This window comes from Carcharodon carcharias, chromosome 17, assembly GCF_017639515.1.
Source record: "Carcharodon carcharias isolate sCarCar2 chromosome 17, sCarCar2.pri, whole genome shotgun sequence".
In the NCBI taxonomy this organism is placed as follows: Eukaryota; Metazoa; Chordata; class Chondrichthyes; order Lamniformes; family Lamnidae; genus Carcharodon; species Carcharodon carcharias.
Window position 1 is genome coordinate 59,351,271 of NC_054483.1, and position 16,919 is coordinate 59,368,189.

General features: G+C 41.0%; 1 protein-coding gene across 3 annotated transcripts in view; it reads left to right on the top strand.

Annotated features, from left to right (window-relative positions):
- ptenb (phosphatase and tensin homolog B) overlaps positions 1–16,437 on the top strand; it is a 166,933-nt gene extending 150,496 nt beyond the window's left edge. For all 3 annotated transcript variants that reach the window (XM_041209711.1, XM_041209712.1, XM_041209714.1), the window contains 2 exons: positions 51–266; positions 12,832–16,437. In XM_041209711.1, the coding sequence (XP_041065645.1) occupies positions 51–266; positions 12,832–13,020 (405 nt within the window). In that variant the 3' untranslated portion in view covers positions 13,021–16,437. The remainder of the gene's footprint in view (positions 1–50; positions 267–12,831) is intronic.
- The last annotated feature ends 482 nt before the right edge of the window (positions 16,438–16,919 follow it).

Below are 16,919 nucleotides of genomic sequence, written 5' to 3' on the forward strand. Positions count from 1 at the left end.
GGACTCTATTAATATTAAATGAGATTTATGGGCTATTTTCTTTTCTTCAGGATAAAATGTTCCATTTCTGGATAAATACGTTCTTCATCCCACAACCAAATGAGAACTTAGATAAAGTAGAAAATGGCAGCATAGTTACAGACAAGGACGACGATGGTTGGCGTACAGATAATGACAAGGAATATCTGGCCCTCACATTGACTAAAAATGAACTTGACAAGGCAAATAAAGACAAGGCCAACAGATACTTCTCACCAAATTTCAAGGTCAGTAAATGGTTTTATATAAAATGTAGAAAATGGAAAGTGTAATATACTTTTATTGAACTTTGCAGTTGGTGCCAAATGATTTTGTACTTATTAATATAGAAACCTCTTGTGTTTTAGTAGCTTGTTGACCATTGGTTACTGAATACCTGATCTTTTTGAATTTGTAGAATCTTGGCTCATCATTTTAGATTTTTGGTACGAAACTGATATTCTAAGATCAGCCTAGTTTTGTAGTTTTGTGTCTTATCTGCCAGGATTATTTTTCTTGCAGAAATCACTCATTACCTAGTAATGTATGCACCAGGTAACAGGACAGGAAATGAATAAATTCTTAACCACAGAAGTAGTAGGGTTATTCTTTTGCTATTAATTGTATGATCAGTTGGTTGTGTGGAATTGTACTAGATATATCAGTTTTGGCCACGTATGGGATTATTGAAGAATGATTCTTGTTAACCCCCGACCAAGTAAAAACTGCAAGCTTTTAATATCACCACTAATCTGTTTTGCAATTTCCTTTGAGCACATATCACACTTTTGAAACTTTAGGTGATTGTTTATGCTATATTAATTTTCTCAATTGCTATCCACTGAAAATAGTAAGTAGGCATCACAATTACTGTTGAAGAGTCATACGGACTTGAAACGTTAACTGTGTTCCTCTCCGCAGATGCTGTCAGACCTGCTGAGTTTTTCCAGGTATTTTTATTTTTGTTTTTGTTTTGGATTTCCAGCATTCGCAGTTTTTTGCTTTTATCACAATTACTTGCATTGCCCTGGAATTTTGGTTTGTTCCAACAAAATTCACTATGCTTTTCTGCCACATGCTTTTTAGCCTCTTAGTAAATCGAGAAATTAGCCACTCAACTTGATGTTAACTATTCCATATAGATTATTTGTTCACAAAGCTCATATATATTTGTACAGCTCTTAAGGCCATTAGAAATTTAATTTTGTTGTACATTGATTTGCACTTAATAAATAACTTACGATTTAAGGACAATTTTCAGACACTTGCAAGCCTTTTCAGTCTGTAAATGATCTCAAATACTTGGAAGGGTGATTTTTGTCTAATCCCATTCCAATGTATTTGCTAACTGTAGAAAATAGTTAAATCTCTTGCATCTAGTACATAGGGAAAATATGCGTCACTCTTGAAAGTGTTGCTTGTTAGAAATGTCTGTTGCAATTATATCTGATTGAATCAGTATCATATGAAAAAGGAACGAATCATGTCAAATCATTAACTCATGTTGATATCCTCAACTGAAGTATGAATTCTTCACAATTCTGAAGTCTCAACTATAAAACAACAATTGTAAAACTAGCTAACCAATCAAATTATTCAAAATGTAATTCAGCCACCATCTTGACTTGTTCTAAGTATGCAGTCGAGGAGTTTCCAAGCTTTTTGTCTGTGAAGTGCATAGGTAAAAATCATAGAGCGTCATTGCAACACATAAAATTAAAATTAATGTTCCCAAAAATGTACTATATCTCAAGCTGCCAATTCTTAGTCTTCCTTCTGTGCTGTAAGATCCTATGCTTCTATCATGCCATTTGCCGGGTCTTTGGAAAAGCTATCCAGTTAGCCCCACTCCCCTTCTCTTTCCCCATACCTCTGCAAGTTTTACCTTTTCAAGCTATGTAACTATTGAATCTGCTCCCATCACCTTTTCAGTTAGTCCATTCCAGGTCGTCATAACTTGCTGCGCAAAATAGAGACATCTTCATCTCTTCCCTCTTCCCTGTTTTTTTTGCCAATTGTCTTAAAATAGTTACAGATCTTGGTATTCTAAATTAGGTTTAACCACCAATGAGAAAACACAAAGAATTGGCCTTTCTTTAACTGCAAGTTCACAAAATTCGAACAGAACAAACAGATGAAAAAGAAATATAAGTGCAAATAAAACCAAGGTGATCAGGTGCCCTGGACCAGCTTTTTAGGACTATTATGCGATTACACAGAGGCAATTCCAATATGGCTGTATAAATTATCATTGAAAACATGTAGGTACAATAAACAAAGTTCCAGAAAATAAAAACACTGAACTCATCCACAAAATATTGTCCTCAAGGCCTTCTTTCACTGGCTAAGTTGCGATACAGTTTAATGTTTCATTGTTTCACTAAACTGTGCCCAACGAAAAAGGCTGAACCAAGTAATAAATATCCAGAATGAACCATCATAACTCTGCATACACCAGTCTGATGGACTGGAACCTTTGGAATGCAGCTTAAGGTGACTACCTCATGTCACATTATATTGAGGAGGGGCTCACAAATGTCAAGCTCAGTGCTGTCGATCATGAATGTCAATAAAATACTTCTACTTTCAAGACACTCCTGTTTTTTTCTGAGAAATTGATGTTGGGTGGTAGAAAATTCTCACCTGCATTTAGATTTTTGGCATCTTCCAACTGCTTTAAGCTGGCAAGCCCCGACCTTTTCTGAGATGCAGGATTTTTTTTCAGTCTAACTTAAAATGCGATTAGTGCAGTGGGACCAGAGAGCAACAGATGTTCAACCTAGTTCAAAAAGGAAGAGTAGAATACATTAGGGAACTATAGATGAGTTAGTCTAATATCATTTGCAGAGAACCTTTCATTGGAGATAAAGTTAGTAAACATTTAGAAATTTATGGATTAACCAATTTAGATAACATGATGTGCTTGACAAAGTTAGTTGTTTGAAAAGACTAATTGCATAGAGACAGGGACTGTAGTACGTGTAGTGTATGTGAATTTTCAAAGGCATTTGACAAAGTCTCTCAAAAGACATTATTAAAACATTTCATGCATATAATATAAGAGCAAGCACAGGCAGCTTGGATACAAAATTGGTTGACAGACAGGAAACAGAGCTTAGGGTAAATGGGTATTGCCTGAATTTACAGAGGCATTGGAAATGGTTTCCCAAGGGTCCATGCTAGATCCATTTTTATGCTGTGCACATAGAGGCCAGAATTTTACACCCCAGTTGGCAGCGGGCATCATGGCAGGTGGGGGGAAACAATATAACAGGAAGGCCAAAAATTGGTTTCATGTTGTTGTGAAACCAGTTAGCCATTCCTCGCCGCCCCACAATGGCGTCTTTCCTGCCATCCAACATCGGGAACCTAATTTCAGTACATTTGCAACTCATCATCTTGCCTGCTCGCTGGAATCAGCCCTCCATGTCATATTTACCACACACATCAGTGGGAAAACATGCCAGCCCAGAACACGTTTGGACAAGTGTGAAATGCAGAAGTCGGGACATAGCATTAGGGCCTTGCTCACATCGCAGACATCCGAGGAGCAGAAGATGCTGGAGCCCTGCAGCTACCAGACCATGACGGAACATGTGCATCGTATGCTGTCTGGATTCACATGGACATGGCTCTGTCGTGAAGCAGCTTACTAATGGTGGGAGATCTCATTTGATGTCTGGGGTCTGCTTCAGGACATCACGGCCTTGCCCATTGGCTGCTTTGGATGATTGGCGAGTCAGGGGGTGGGGGGAGAGGAAGGTCTAGGTTTGATTAGGTGAGGGAGGTGTACTTGGGGTTGGGGGCCTGGAGGAGGTGAGGTGGGGAGGGAGTACAGGGGGAGGAGGGTGTAACGGGGGAGAATGCACAAACTGGGGAGGTAGGTGTCGGGGTAGGAAGTTGTGAGGGAAGGAGGAGTCTGGAGGTGGGGTTGGGGAGGGGAGGGGTCTGGAGGGGAAGATGTTTGTAGGAGGGGATGTGTCGGGAGGTGGGAGCAGAGGGGAGGGGAGCAGAGGGGGATGGAGAGAGGGGAGCAGAGGGGTGGGGAAGGGAGGGAGGGGGAGGAGTCGGGGGGAGGGGTGGGGTCTTGACGGGGCGCGTCAGGAGAGGAGGGCGTTGGGGGTGAGTAGTCCGGAGGGGGGAATGGTTGGGAGGGGAGGAGGGGGTGGGGAGGGAGAGGATTGGTTGGGAAGGGGGCAGGAAGGCAGGGTATGGTCTGAAGGGAGGGGATGGGTCTGGAGAAGGGGGAGGGGAGGGATCTGAAAGGGGTTGGGGAGGAGCCTGGAGGCTAGGAGTCTGGAGGGGAAGATTCAGAAGAGGGGAAGAGTCAGGAGTGGGGGAGTCCTGGATGGAGGGTGGGGATGTCCAGGTGAACGTGTAAGGGAGGGGTCTGTGGTGTCAATTACTGTTTCCTGGAGAGCGAACTGAGGGTGGACATGCTAGAGGGAATGGTGAATATGGGGGGCCACAGAGTGAGCCGAAAGGGTCGGAGGGTGTGGGTGCATGGTAGCGGTAGAGGGGACGGTGAAAATGGTTAATGGGGACTTGGAGGCAGATACACAGCCCCTTGAGTGGGAAGGAGATCAGGGAGGTCAATGTGGATAAAATAGAATTCTCAGGGAGGTAGGGAAGGTGCACGTTCACCTGGACATCCTGGAGAAAAAAGGGTTCTGGTTGGTAGGTGATGGTGGGGAGGTGGAAGGTGATGCCGGTGGGGGGGGGAGGTGGCGGGTGGGGGGGGGACACATGGGTGACTGGAGGAGGAGAAAGGACAGGAGAGCTGAGTAGAAACTTAACGACTACCATGGTTGTCGAAATCATAAGTGAGCGGAACCTCGTGTTCGTTGGGCACAGGTGCTGCAAGGGAGGGCAATAAGTGGGTGGGTGGAGATGCGGGTCAGCTGAAATGGACAGCTGAAAGAGACCCCCGGCAGGCAACATTCAAAATGCTCAGGACATAGAGACGAGTTTGATGGAGGAAGTCTCCGCATATGTGGGAGAATGCTTGCACAAGGCTCCGAAAGGTCCTGCCACACACGCGCACACGCACACTTCTCCCTCCAGAATCACTCATAGTCTGGCTGTGTGCGTTGAACTGCTAGTAGGGGGATGCAGGGGGAGGACTTGGGAAGCCTGTAAATGAAGCTGAAAGACTCTATTAGACATTATTCAGTGAAAATGAATATATTTTCAGATTATAAAGTGACAGAATGTGTTCACCTGTGCAACCACTTGTGATCAGAAATTCTTAACTTTTCTAGGCCCACTACTTCTTACAGGTACTGCCCTGACATCTGCAGACACGGTGGAGACGGTATGTGCAAGGGTTGACTATGTTGCCTCTGATGACTTTGGCATATGTCCTCTGGAGAGCTGAGGCCTTGAGAACCCCGGCTTGCTTTGGCTATCCTCCTATGGGCCAGCTGCTCCCTCTGGGGTGACAGAGGACGTGTTTGAGGGGGTCACAGGCAAAGGGTATTCAGAGGCAGAGGACAGTCTGAGATTCCTGAGCGGATGACCTAGGGGCGTCCAGCTGCCGTTCCTCCTGCCTTCGGGTGCCCAAGGGCCCCGGTCTGACTCCTTGAGAGGAAGGAGCACCTGGAGGAATATTGATGTGCCCTGTTTCCCCTCGCATTGCCACTGCAAGAACTCGATGGAGTGCAGGTCAGCTTGCTTCTCCATGTTCTGTTGGACCGGGGTCTCCATAATGTTTGTCATCCTTCCCATGGAGACCCCCACATGCACACTTGTGGGCACTATTTCATCAGAGAGCAGGCGGACGCACTCCTCCAACTCGCGAGCTGCTCTGTTGAGTGCTTCCAACAGCTCTGCATGATGTTTTCCAGCCTTCTGCTGACTCTCCACGATGAGTTGGAAGGCTGAATCCAGAGGCTCATCATCTGACTCGGACCTCATAGATGTCTCTTCCCCAGCAGTCCTTCAGGTGTCAGGGTGCTCGGCTAAATTTGCCCCGTCCTGTTGCAGACATGTGACCACCAGATTGTGAGCCCGAACCTGCTCTAAATCTAGGTCCCACTGAGGTCTGTATCTCTGTGCTGATGGAAGGTGTGGGTAAGTACTGTGGAAGATCTTTCAGGCTTCTTATTTCCATATTTTCAATGGTGGAGGTGAGGACCTGTATGGAGCTCAGGGACCGGCTGGCTGAGGGTGTCAGTCGGTTGGCAGAGCTCCCTGTCAACCAAAGTAGAGATAATTTGTGCATGGCAGCAGAGTCAAAACCATGAGAGAGAGCATTCTTAGCTGGTTTGAGAGAGAGAGATGCTATGGTGCGGGATTCTCACATGGGGGTGTTCACTGCCAACCTCACTGTCACCACAGACACGTACCATCTCCAAACTAGTCAGTATGATTGCATGCTTTCAAAGTGAGTGTGGGGCTTAATGTGGGTCTCTCCACCCCTGGTTGGGGCCTCTCCACCACCTCCCCCGGTCTGGGGCCTCTCCACCACCTCCCCCCAGTCTGGGGCCTCTCCATGTTGTTGTGAGTCAGCTTCTTCTGCATGAAAACAGATGGAGTGAGTGTGAGCAGGATGCATGGCACTCCGTGGAATGTTTGCATGGTGAGCAGAGACATGGATGGGACGAGGATGTGAGCTCCAGAACATATAAGCCTGATGGAGCTCTGAAGGCGTGTGTGAGATGTAGTGGTGTCCCTTGAGGTGCAAATCCCTGTGGATGTGTGATGGGTTTGACAGTGAGAGAGTTGAAAGTGTTGAGATGTTTGACTTACCCTGGTGGAACAGATGAGAGCAAACACCCTCTTCCTGCACTGAATTGTTGATCTCCTCTGTGCTCCAATGGCACTGACCACTGCTGCCACAGGGCAGATTGGTGACTCTGGTGGACCTCCTGCGGCCAGAGTGGGGGTAGAGGACATTGCAGCAGCCTTCCACCTGCATCCAGCAGGTGTAACTAAACTTGGGGATTGCTGTCTTCTTTGCCTTCTGCTGCCTGGTGCAGTCCTGGTCTGAAGACTTGAAGTAGGCATGCACACTGGTGCATTTTAAATATGGCACCCAGAGCGAGAAACACTGAGGTCACGACATGGTGGGCATACCCGAGCTTGCCCACCAGTGAGTCAGTGTGTTCCCCGTGAATGCATAATTAATGAGGTGGAATGGGACCATACAGCTCAAGAAGCCACCGTTGCGACCAGCAGGTAAAACATACTTTTCCCTGCCCGCAACCGCACTTTGTGCAAATCTGGAAAGATTCCGCCCATAGATTTGGATTTGGATGTTGGGAGTACAATCTCAAAATTTGAAAATGACACAAGAACAGGAGTTTTGGCAAACAGTGAAAAACTGCGTAAAAGGCTTCAAGAAGAAAATTTAACCAATGGGCAGAAAGGTGGCTTTGCGGTTGAACGTGGATTGTGTGACAGTACCTTTTGGGAGAAAATACAAGTAAAAGAAGTATGTGAGCTTCCAACTATATTTCGCTCCATCACCAAGGCCACCTAATTCCACCTCTATGACATTGCCCATCTCTGCCGCAGTTCAGGTTCATTTGTGGAAACCCGCATCCATACCTTTGTTATCTCTATACAGGACTATTCCAATGCTTTCCTGGCCAAGCTTCCATTCTCCACCCTCTAAAAAAATTAGTTCATCCATGTTGCCCGTATCCTAACTCAGACCAAGTTCCATTTGCCCATCACCTCTGTACTGACCAATGTTGGCTCCCGGTCTGGCAAGCCTCGATTTTAAAATTCCCGGCCTTATTTTCAAATCCCTCCTGGGCCTCACCCCTCCCTATCTTTGTAACATCTTCAAACTCTCTCAAGATCTCGCCTCTCCCATTCTATCCCCAATTTTAATCGTTCCATCATTGGCAGCCATATCTTCAGCTGACTCGGCCCTAATATTCCTACCCCTCCTTCTTTAACACACTCCTTAAAAACTAACTCATGGCCAAGTACTTTTGGTCATCTATCCTAATTTCTCCTTACATGGCACAGTTTCAAATTTTATTTGATAATGCTCCTGTGAAGGACATTACATTAAAGACACTTATATAAATGCAAACCATTATATTAATGGAAGGAGACTTATGGGTGTGGATAAACAGTGACACTTTGAGCTCACAAGTGTAATTCCTTGAATTAAGAATGCAGAAAAATAAATGCAAAATTGAAGCAAAGACTTATGAGCGAAAAGGGAGCAGTGAGATTAGGTTTTGATTATAACGGCCCTTTGGTAGAGCACACATAATGACCTGTTTCTTCTGTTTCTGTGCAGTGGATTTCTGTGGTTCTGTAGATTTGCACCGATATAACTCCTCTTTACATCTCGAGATAAAGATCCTCCTTATATTACGTACCTCCTTGTAACATGAAGGAAATTTTCATAATTGTACATTTGATCCATTTCAAACTTAATATGGCATATTTAAAAAATATCCTATTGAGTAAATAAGCATTGTCACAATTTGTTTTCAACTTCAGTTGACAATTATCCAAAAGGCCTTATCTGTGATAGATTCTTATAGCTTTGTAAAGCTGATAAAATACATTTAATTTGAGCTTGGAACCTAGATTTACTTTTCCTGACTTCTCTCTTCAAGCATCCTAGAAACAGTTTTTAATAGTATTAACACAATAAAGTCTTTATTACCTGTGTAAATTTCTATACTGCCATCATGGCCCCTTTTAAGAGTTTGATAATGGATAAGAACTATATTTATTAGGCAGTCTTCATATTTTATGGCTTGTGACAATCTACACCTTGGTTTTTCTCCTGTCAGTGACATTTCTTTTATGCACAGAGAAACATTTAACAGCTCTGGTTTTATGTTTTGCTGTGCTTTTCTGTACAGTTTGCCTTAGTTTACTATTTTCTTGGTTTACAAAGTGATTGCTGCATGACATTGTTGGTTGGTTAATTAAGAGCTCCACAGCCTGAGCTGGATTTTTATATGGATAGATTAATAGTCTTGCTATGACATGGCTTGAGAACTCGAAGTTTTTCCTGCCTCCACGTTCTTATCCATTATCAAACTCTTAAAAGGGGCCATGATGGCAGTATAGAAATTTACACAGGTAATAAAGACTTTATTGTGTTAATACTATTAAAAACTTTTTCTAGGATGCTTGAAGAGAGAAGTCAGGAAAAGTAAATCAAGGTTCCAAGCTCAAATGAATAGCTGAAAATGTATTTTATCAGCTTTACAAAGCCATACGAATCTATCACAGATAAGGCCTATTGGATAATTGTCAACTGAAGAAATTATTTTGACCCGACTGCTCTTGAGATCCAGCTAAAAAAGAGCATTCAAAATCAAATCAGACTGCCCTGACTGATGATTTAGAAAGTATAAACTTATTGGGTTTGGGGAAAAGTTCTTCCACTTGACATTCTATTTACAAGACCAACCAGCAGGCAGGATAAAATAATAGCTGACAAAATGACTGTTGTACAACTAAGGTAAACCTTGGCAGTTATGCTGTCATCAATTAAAATTCTGGTTTTGCCAATACTCATCCAGAATTCAGATTTGGCAAGGATTCTTTAGCAAATAATGAGCTGGTGAGTTCAGGAGCCCTCCCATTAACATGATTCCCCAAAGCTTGTGAACAGTTTAATAAGGATTCTCTTCTGAGGTTCCTCAAACAAAGCTTTCATCCCACAGCTATATAGCAGTAGCCTTCACATAAGTTTGCAGTTGCAGAGGTACAGACTGCTGTTAGCAAGCAGGGCTCTGACACAAAAAATGGTGAAGCCTCTAAACCATATGAGGTTGCTAGATTATTGTGTTTTTTCTAGTGCAATGAAGATGGTGATTATTTACCTTTAATTCAAGAGGGGAGCCTAGGGATCTGCAAGGGGGAGAGACATCCCTGTAGATTCCTGAGAACATTCCAGTACTTCTAAGTGAAAATTCTGTCCATTGTTGACATTTTCCATCCCTGGATTTTTCCCTTTTCATCACTTATGTGGACATCCATTGGATTGCTCAAAGAATTTGGCTTCATCTGGATCTGAGATTATATGGGGCAGTTTAGTTACTTAAATTATCAAAGTTTCCAAACTTCTAGTTAACTTTCAGGATGCAAGAATGTTTTGGAAAACCACAATTAATTGCCATGCTACATGATTTGAATTTCAGATTAAGGAATCATAATTTGTTGGGTTAGGATTTTTAATGTTGGAGTTCTGTTACAATGCCGTGTATTTTTTAGTTTGTAAGTGAGCGCAACTGTTACTAATTGGGGAAAGATTAGGGAATTATTCTTAAGTATATAAGAACTGGTTTGCACCATTGTTGGGCTAGGGGGGGAGGTGGGCGGGCCGTGGGGGTAAGAGGACTGCCTATGCTCTGTGGTTTTGTGAATATACCTATATTAAGGAAAGGACTGGCTCTGGATTCATCCTTTACTCAATGTCCCAACAGTGACACTAACAAAGATACAGAATCTCTCACCAACCTGCCTAAACTACTGGTAAATCATATTTTAACTAAGTAGAGAACTTTTTTTAAAAAAAAACATTGAAACTATCTTTTTCCAAGATGGTATCCCTGACACTCATGATTTGCCACAATTTTGTCGTGTTAAGGAGATTGGCAAAAGAATCACAATTGTTTCCACCTCGCCTCCCTCCACCTCTCCACCATCGCATCTCCTCTTCCACCTCCTACCCTGCTCCCGCCCCACCACTACTCAACCTTGCCATCTTTCCTTACCACCCCTCACTTCACCAAGAAAATCAAGTGAGGATAGGAAACCCAATATGGCTGTAGCTGCCATCAACTTTTCTCCATTACATCAATACATAGAAAATCAAGAAATATTCCCTTATGGCCTAGAGTACTGATACTAGTTGCACTGTGGAGTGGCGTGGCTAAAATCAGGGAACTCAGCACAGACCTCTGATTAACCTGGGACCATGCTAGTCTTTATGGCACCTGCCAGTTCATTTTTCCACAGGGCCATCAAGGAGCTACAATGGAGATCTCTATTTCAAGGAATCATTTGTTTTTCTGGTGATAGCATCTTGGATAAACCCATCATTGAATAGATTTGTGATTTTGTTTTTTAGTTGTAACTGATCCAGATTCTCTTGGGCAAAAGTGGAGCCATTCTTGCATTTTTTTTTAACTTAGTCTGACAGTTCCAAACTGATCAAATTATTGCTGTCCTAATATTCGGTCACTGTCCCTTATCTCTAATTGTTCATATTAATTCTGGTTTAATTCATTTGAATGTTGTGATTGATTGATTGAATGAGGAAGAACATTAATTGCCTAATTTGTATTGTATTGTATTCCTCTGAGAAATTCAGCTCCCATACAGTGCTCTTTATGACCTACTATATATTAAAGCTTTGCATCTGTGTTCAATCTGCTCTATTTAAACTTTGTCACTATCTTCATTGGTCAAGGACTGAACTGTAGTTCAGAATTAAGCCCTTATGTATAGAAGATCATTTGACTAGCTTTGCTGGTACAAAATAGTTAGTGTCCTAAGTTACTTTCTTACTTGTAACTAAGTTACTTTGTTTAGAATCTTCCTTTATGAAGATTGCTTTACATTCAAAAATTGAGGAAGGTTGAAGGTGTTTCTTAAATTCAATATCCAAGAAATATAAAGAATATTTTCTGAAATGCCATGTTTTTCTGTTTAGTTCTAAAGAATATATGCTCGAGTATACATTTCACAATATTTCCAAGCCATGCGTAGTAATTTTTACATGTGAGTCCAGAACAATGGGGCATAAATATGTTGGCCACTATCAGGTTAAATAAGGGATTTCATTTCAGAGAGTGATGAGAATGTGCATTGTGCTGCCACCTGGAACTGTTGACCCATTTAAGGGGAGGCTTGATTTATACAGGTGGGGAAAAAGGAATACTGCAAAATGGAGGCAGGTCCCATTACTCTGGGAAGTTGCAGTGGATTTTAACCACTGACACATTGGACCAAACTGTATGTTTCTGTGCACTAATTCTATGTATGTCGTTGACAGCATAATCATTTTATATTTCTTTTATTTTGGAATGTTTGGAATGTATTTATTGCATATCCTGGTGTGCTCGAATACTTTATCTCAACACATGGTGTGGAACTGCATTCATACATAGGCCTGATCAAGTGAGGATGGCAGTTGGGTTTCTGTGACATAAGGGAAAATTCTCATGGTCATTTTCTAGTGATAGCCTGCAAATCACCAGATTTTTTTAAATTTGGCTTTACAGCAGGATGGTATTTGAAATTTCAACCTCTGGATTGGTAGGCCAGTACCATTTACAAACTTATTCCACCACACTGTTGTTTTGTTTCAAACACTACCACAATAATATAATCCATGTCTCTTAAAACTCTACGTGCATTTACTACTGTACTCATTTGACATTTAGCTGTTACCAGTTTTCTGCAGTTCAGTTCAGATAATATTAGTTGTTTCTGGTCGTTACCTGACTTAACAGCTGGGACTTAAATAGCTTAGACGACCGTTCCTGGATTTGTGCATATTGTGTACCCTTGTGATTTTATTTAAATGTGCAGAGCATACTATTTTGAAGTATGAATATTGTGGTTTTATACCTGTAATGCCAGATTGAAAATGCATTCAAGTTCAAGCTTCAAGGGTACATTCTGTCACTTGAACACCTTTTGATCTACCTGTCTAAAATAGCTAGAGAATTGCAGTAGTACAATATTTATTCAGATTTGTAGGATGATTCATTACACTAAAGAGCACGGTGTCTTTCTTACAAATTAATTCAAAAAAGTGCTTCAAATTGATGTGATATACCTGATGTGTAACTATTTTATACCTTTTTTACTGTGCAGGTGAAGCTGTTATTCACAAAAACGGTAGAGGAACGACAACAGCATCCCATGGGCAATAGTTCAACCACAGTAACGCCAGATGTTAGTGATAATGAACCAGAGGACTATAGATACTCGGACACCACTGACTCTGACCCAGAGAATGAACCTTTTGATGAAGATCAGCATACACAAATAACAAAAGTCTGAAATATTTTTATGGGAAAATTAAAACTGCGAGAAAAAGGAAACAAACTTGAATAAACTGAAAGCAAGTACCTTTTTTAATGGCAATAGGACAATGTGTCAAGTAAAATGCTACACCAATTATAGGAACAATGATCTTTTCCTGACCAATGTTGTTTAGCCCCATATACACATCATCAAGGTTTTGACACTGTTGTCCAATGAAAAGAGATTGCGTGGATATGTTATATGTATACATTTTTGTGTGTCAAATGGCACATAAAAACGCAATCAGGAAAAAGAGGCACTTTCCCATTTAATTCCAGTTTTATAAAAAGTGGAGACAGATCTGGTGTGTACGTAGGAAATTTTTTCCTTTTGTGTTACATTGCCAACAGTAGGTGCTAACTTACCTGTACAAAGGGTTTGTGCCCTGCCCCTTTAAATCCATCTAACAACAGATCAGTCTGTTATCAGCTAGGAGGACTTGTGAAAAGGTTTGCATAAAATGCATGTTTTGGGAAAAGGGATTAGAAAGGATGCACAGAAAGGAAAAAAAAATCCATACTCTGGTTCCAGTACCACCTACAGCTCATTGCACCTTTCTAGAAGGCATTAAGCCTAGGAGATTGTGCAATCTGCTGCTACTGCTGCTTGCTTTTTGTGCTTTCAAAGCACACTGGTGCTAGAAAAGGCAGCTGGATTGAGGAATTCTTTCTGGGAGGAGGCTTGAATCTCAGATAAAATAAAAACAACTTACTGGCCCACAGATGTCCAGAATGTGGAGTCCACGTAGGGAAAATTTTCAAGTTTTTTCCTTCCTTTCTTAGGGGATGTTACAAGCTGGAGTCCCTTGGTAATAATGGCTTAATCTTATAAATGTGGCAGCATGCCCGCTCAAAGTTAAACAGTTAATGTAAAAAGGAGAATTTTACAATGATTTAATAAGTTAGCTAGAATTATTTTAATTGGTGCTGCTCCATTATGTCCTGTGTAACCAAGGCCAGTGCTTGAAGTTGATCACTCTTTTGTTAGTACTGTTTTGGACTTTAAGTCAGTATCTATATAAATTACCCTCATTACGTTTATGTAGTACTAGCTGTTTTATTTCTGTTGGCAAGATGCCTTCTTTCTCCAAATCTAGTATTGGCATATGATATGTGGTAAGGGAAAATTTGGATTGGGAGTATGCAGCATGTTTAGGTAATATGTGTCACATGCATAACGTATGTTGTGTGTAAGTAAACAGGGAAAATTGTTGCAACTGATTTTTCAACAGGGTAAGCAGGTTTTGACAAAAGGTCACTGTATGCACAGGATTTTAACATTAAAAATAAGAGATTTTGCATTCATATCTAGGAAGCTGTGTATACGTTACTTATTTGTAACAGCATGAAATGAAGTCTGGTGTGCTCTGTTGGTTAATGTGTTAAACCGGTAGTCGTCGTCATTTCCTGTAATTGTAGAAAAATAGAACTGCATACTCCCATGGGGCCCAGCCAAATGGAGTTACACAGACGTGGTAAAAGTCTGTTGTGAGAATCCCTTTGTGTCCTCTTTCAAGAGGGAAAAGTAGACTGTTATAGATGGGGAAAACTGTATTTTGCTGGAGGGTTATTGCATTAAATTGTATCTATTATTTTCTTTACTTCAGCACTAAATTTAATATGCTTGGCCATTTGGTGATGGACAACTACAATTACAAACATTACATCCAGTTTGGGCTGGAAGTAACTTCCCAAAACATTTAGTGTTGGTTAGTGTCTAGATGTTTCAGTTCTGGTGTCTGTCCTTGCTATAAACCATGAATCTTTTAAATCTTTCTTTGTAGTGGCGCTTTAAAACTGTCCAAAAGCTAATGTGAAGAGCATGAGTTGTGCAGTGAAAGAGAAATGGACAATTGTAGCTCAAGAGGGAAGGAATATAGGTTTATAGATAAAATGACAAGCTTCTGTTGACAGTTTTCTTTTATTGATGGAACGTTCCTTTTAATGTTTTTTATTGATTCCCCCCCCACCGTCCCTTTCAAAATCCCTTCACTTCTGTTGCTCACAACTGAACATTTGAGACATGCCACTTTTGAAGAGTTTCCTTATGTATATCATCTTTCATAAAGACGTTTACCACTATATCTTTTTATATTGATAATAAAAGGAAATTTTGACAACCAGGAGCAGGCAATAAAAGCCAGTTTGTAAAAGGTGCACAAAAACAAGTGAAGGAAAACTTTCCTGCCTTACATGCCTTGGAAATACTTAGCTTGGCTTCAGGCAAAGTATTTATACAGCTTTATTTTCCCTTTAACATTAGGGGGCAAAGAGACGGCCCTTTCATCTTCAGGACACTGAAAATAAAATTCTCAGTGTCACTTGGAACGCTAAGGAGCCGGGGTAAGAGCAGCTGCATATTGTACCGGGCTTTTGCACTGTAAGAGTTTTTTCATTTTCTGTTGAAAATTGAGGGTGTATTGGGGTCCATAAACAACTTTTCCAAACCTTCTAAAGGCCTTGCATGCTGAAGGTGGGAAAGGTGGTAATAGTATGTTTTCATATTCTTGTATTGATACCATCCCTGTAGAGCCAGACATGCGTTACTTTGACTGAAAAAGTTGTCCAGTCTCTTTTTTTATTTATGACAGTATTCATAATTAGTCTGGTAAATACATTCTGTAGGTTATCTCTCTTGAGTTTCCAGACTATACGCTTAATAAAAAATTCTTTGGATGTGCAGCAGCTTAATGTCTGAAATTGTTTGTTGACAGCATCACTGTAAAGGAATTTACTTGGCCATCCTTAGTCATCTGTAGCCCCACTGAATTATATTTGCCACAGTAAATCTTAAAGGGCAGTTGCATGGGTGGCCTCAGGGGTCCTGCACTGTGGCACAAGATATGGGCTGAGTGGATTTCACAGGCAGCATCAAATATCCAAGTTTCAGCTTTAAAATATTCATAAGGTGCCAGTGTGAGAGTCCATGTCATTAGTAATACCAGATTTGTGCAATATGTTTAACAAAGCCTGTGGTTGCCACAAAGTGCCTCTTGTTTACTTAAAATACTGTTCAAAATTCTGTCATCATGCATGCAGATGGAAAAGGTGGAACTGTGCACTATAAAGGGGCTTCACTGCAGTGTAGGACAAAGCTGCCTGCTGCTCTGCCTGTTCAGATTTGGATTTCGTTTCATATAGAATATGTATACAAAAATATATTTTCAGCCTGTAAAACAGCCTTTTCCATTTCAGCCTGTTAAAGATACTATTGTGCTGTGCAGCTATTTGCTCTGTGTGTAATGCTATGCACTGAGAATACACAAAAAGTAAACCAACAAATGTAAATTGTACAGATTATTGATGCTCATAAAATCCGATGTCTATTTGTTATTGTATGTGTTGTTTGTTAACTACCCTTTATCTTACTGTTATAAACGCCACTTTAAAATGATTAAAGATTAAAGTCTCATTCTTGTCATTGTGCAGTGGTCATAGTATTTAACCTCAAGTGTTCCATCTTGAATGGTTATATTTGCCTTCATAATCCTGTCTTTTTGCTAAAATAATGTAATTTTGTGGTAGAAAGAAGACAAAAGTATTGTACCTTAAGTACTATATCTTAAGGTTTTAAATCTCTTTTACATACAAGGAATCTGAGTATCCACTGTTTTGATTGAGAAAATCTGATGGGTTTAATATGATAGAAAAATTACTTTGGTAATATGGCAGTTGTAGGTAAAAATGCCTACGAATGCTGTGACTGGCATTACCAGCTTAAAATGAGCAGTATTTTTCACCTTTACATCCAATTCACACCCCTTCCCCACCCCCATTAATTTTTCCCACCGAAAATAAATATTGTAAAGCTCTTTTGGTCCTTCTTAGTTCACTCATCTAGGAAAATGCCTATTCTTGCATCCAACCACTCTTGAC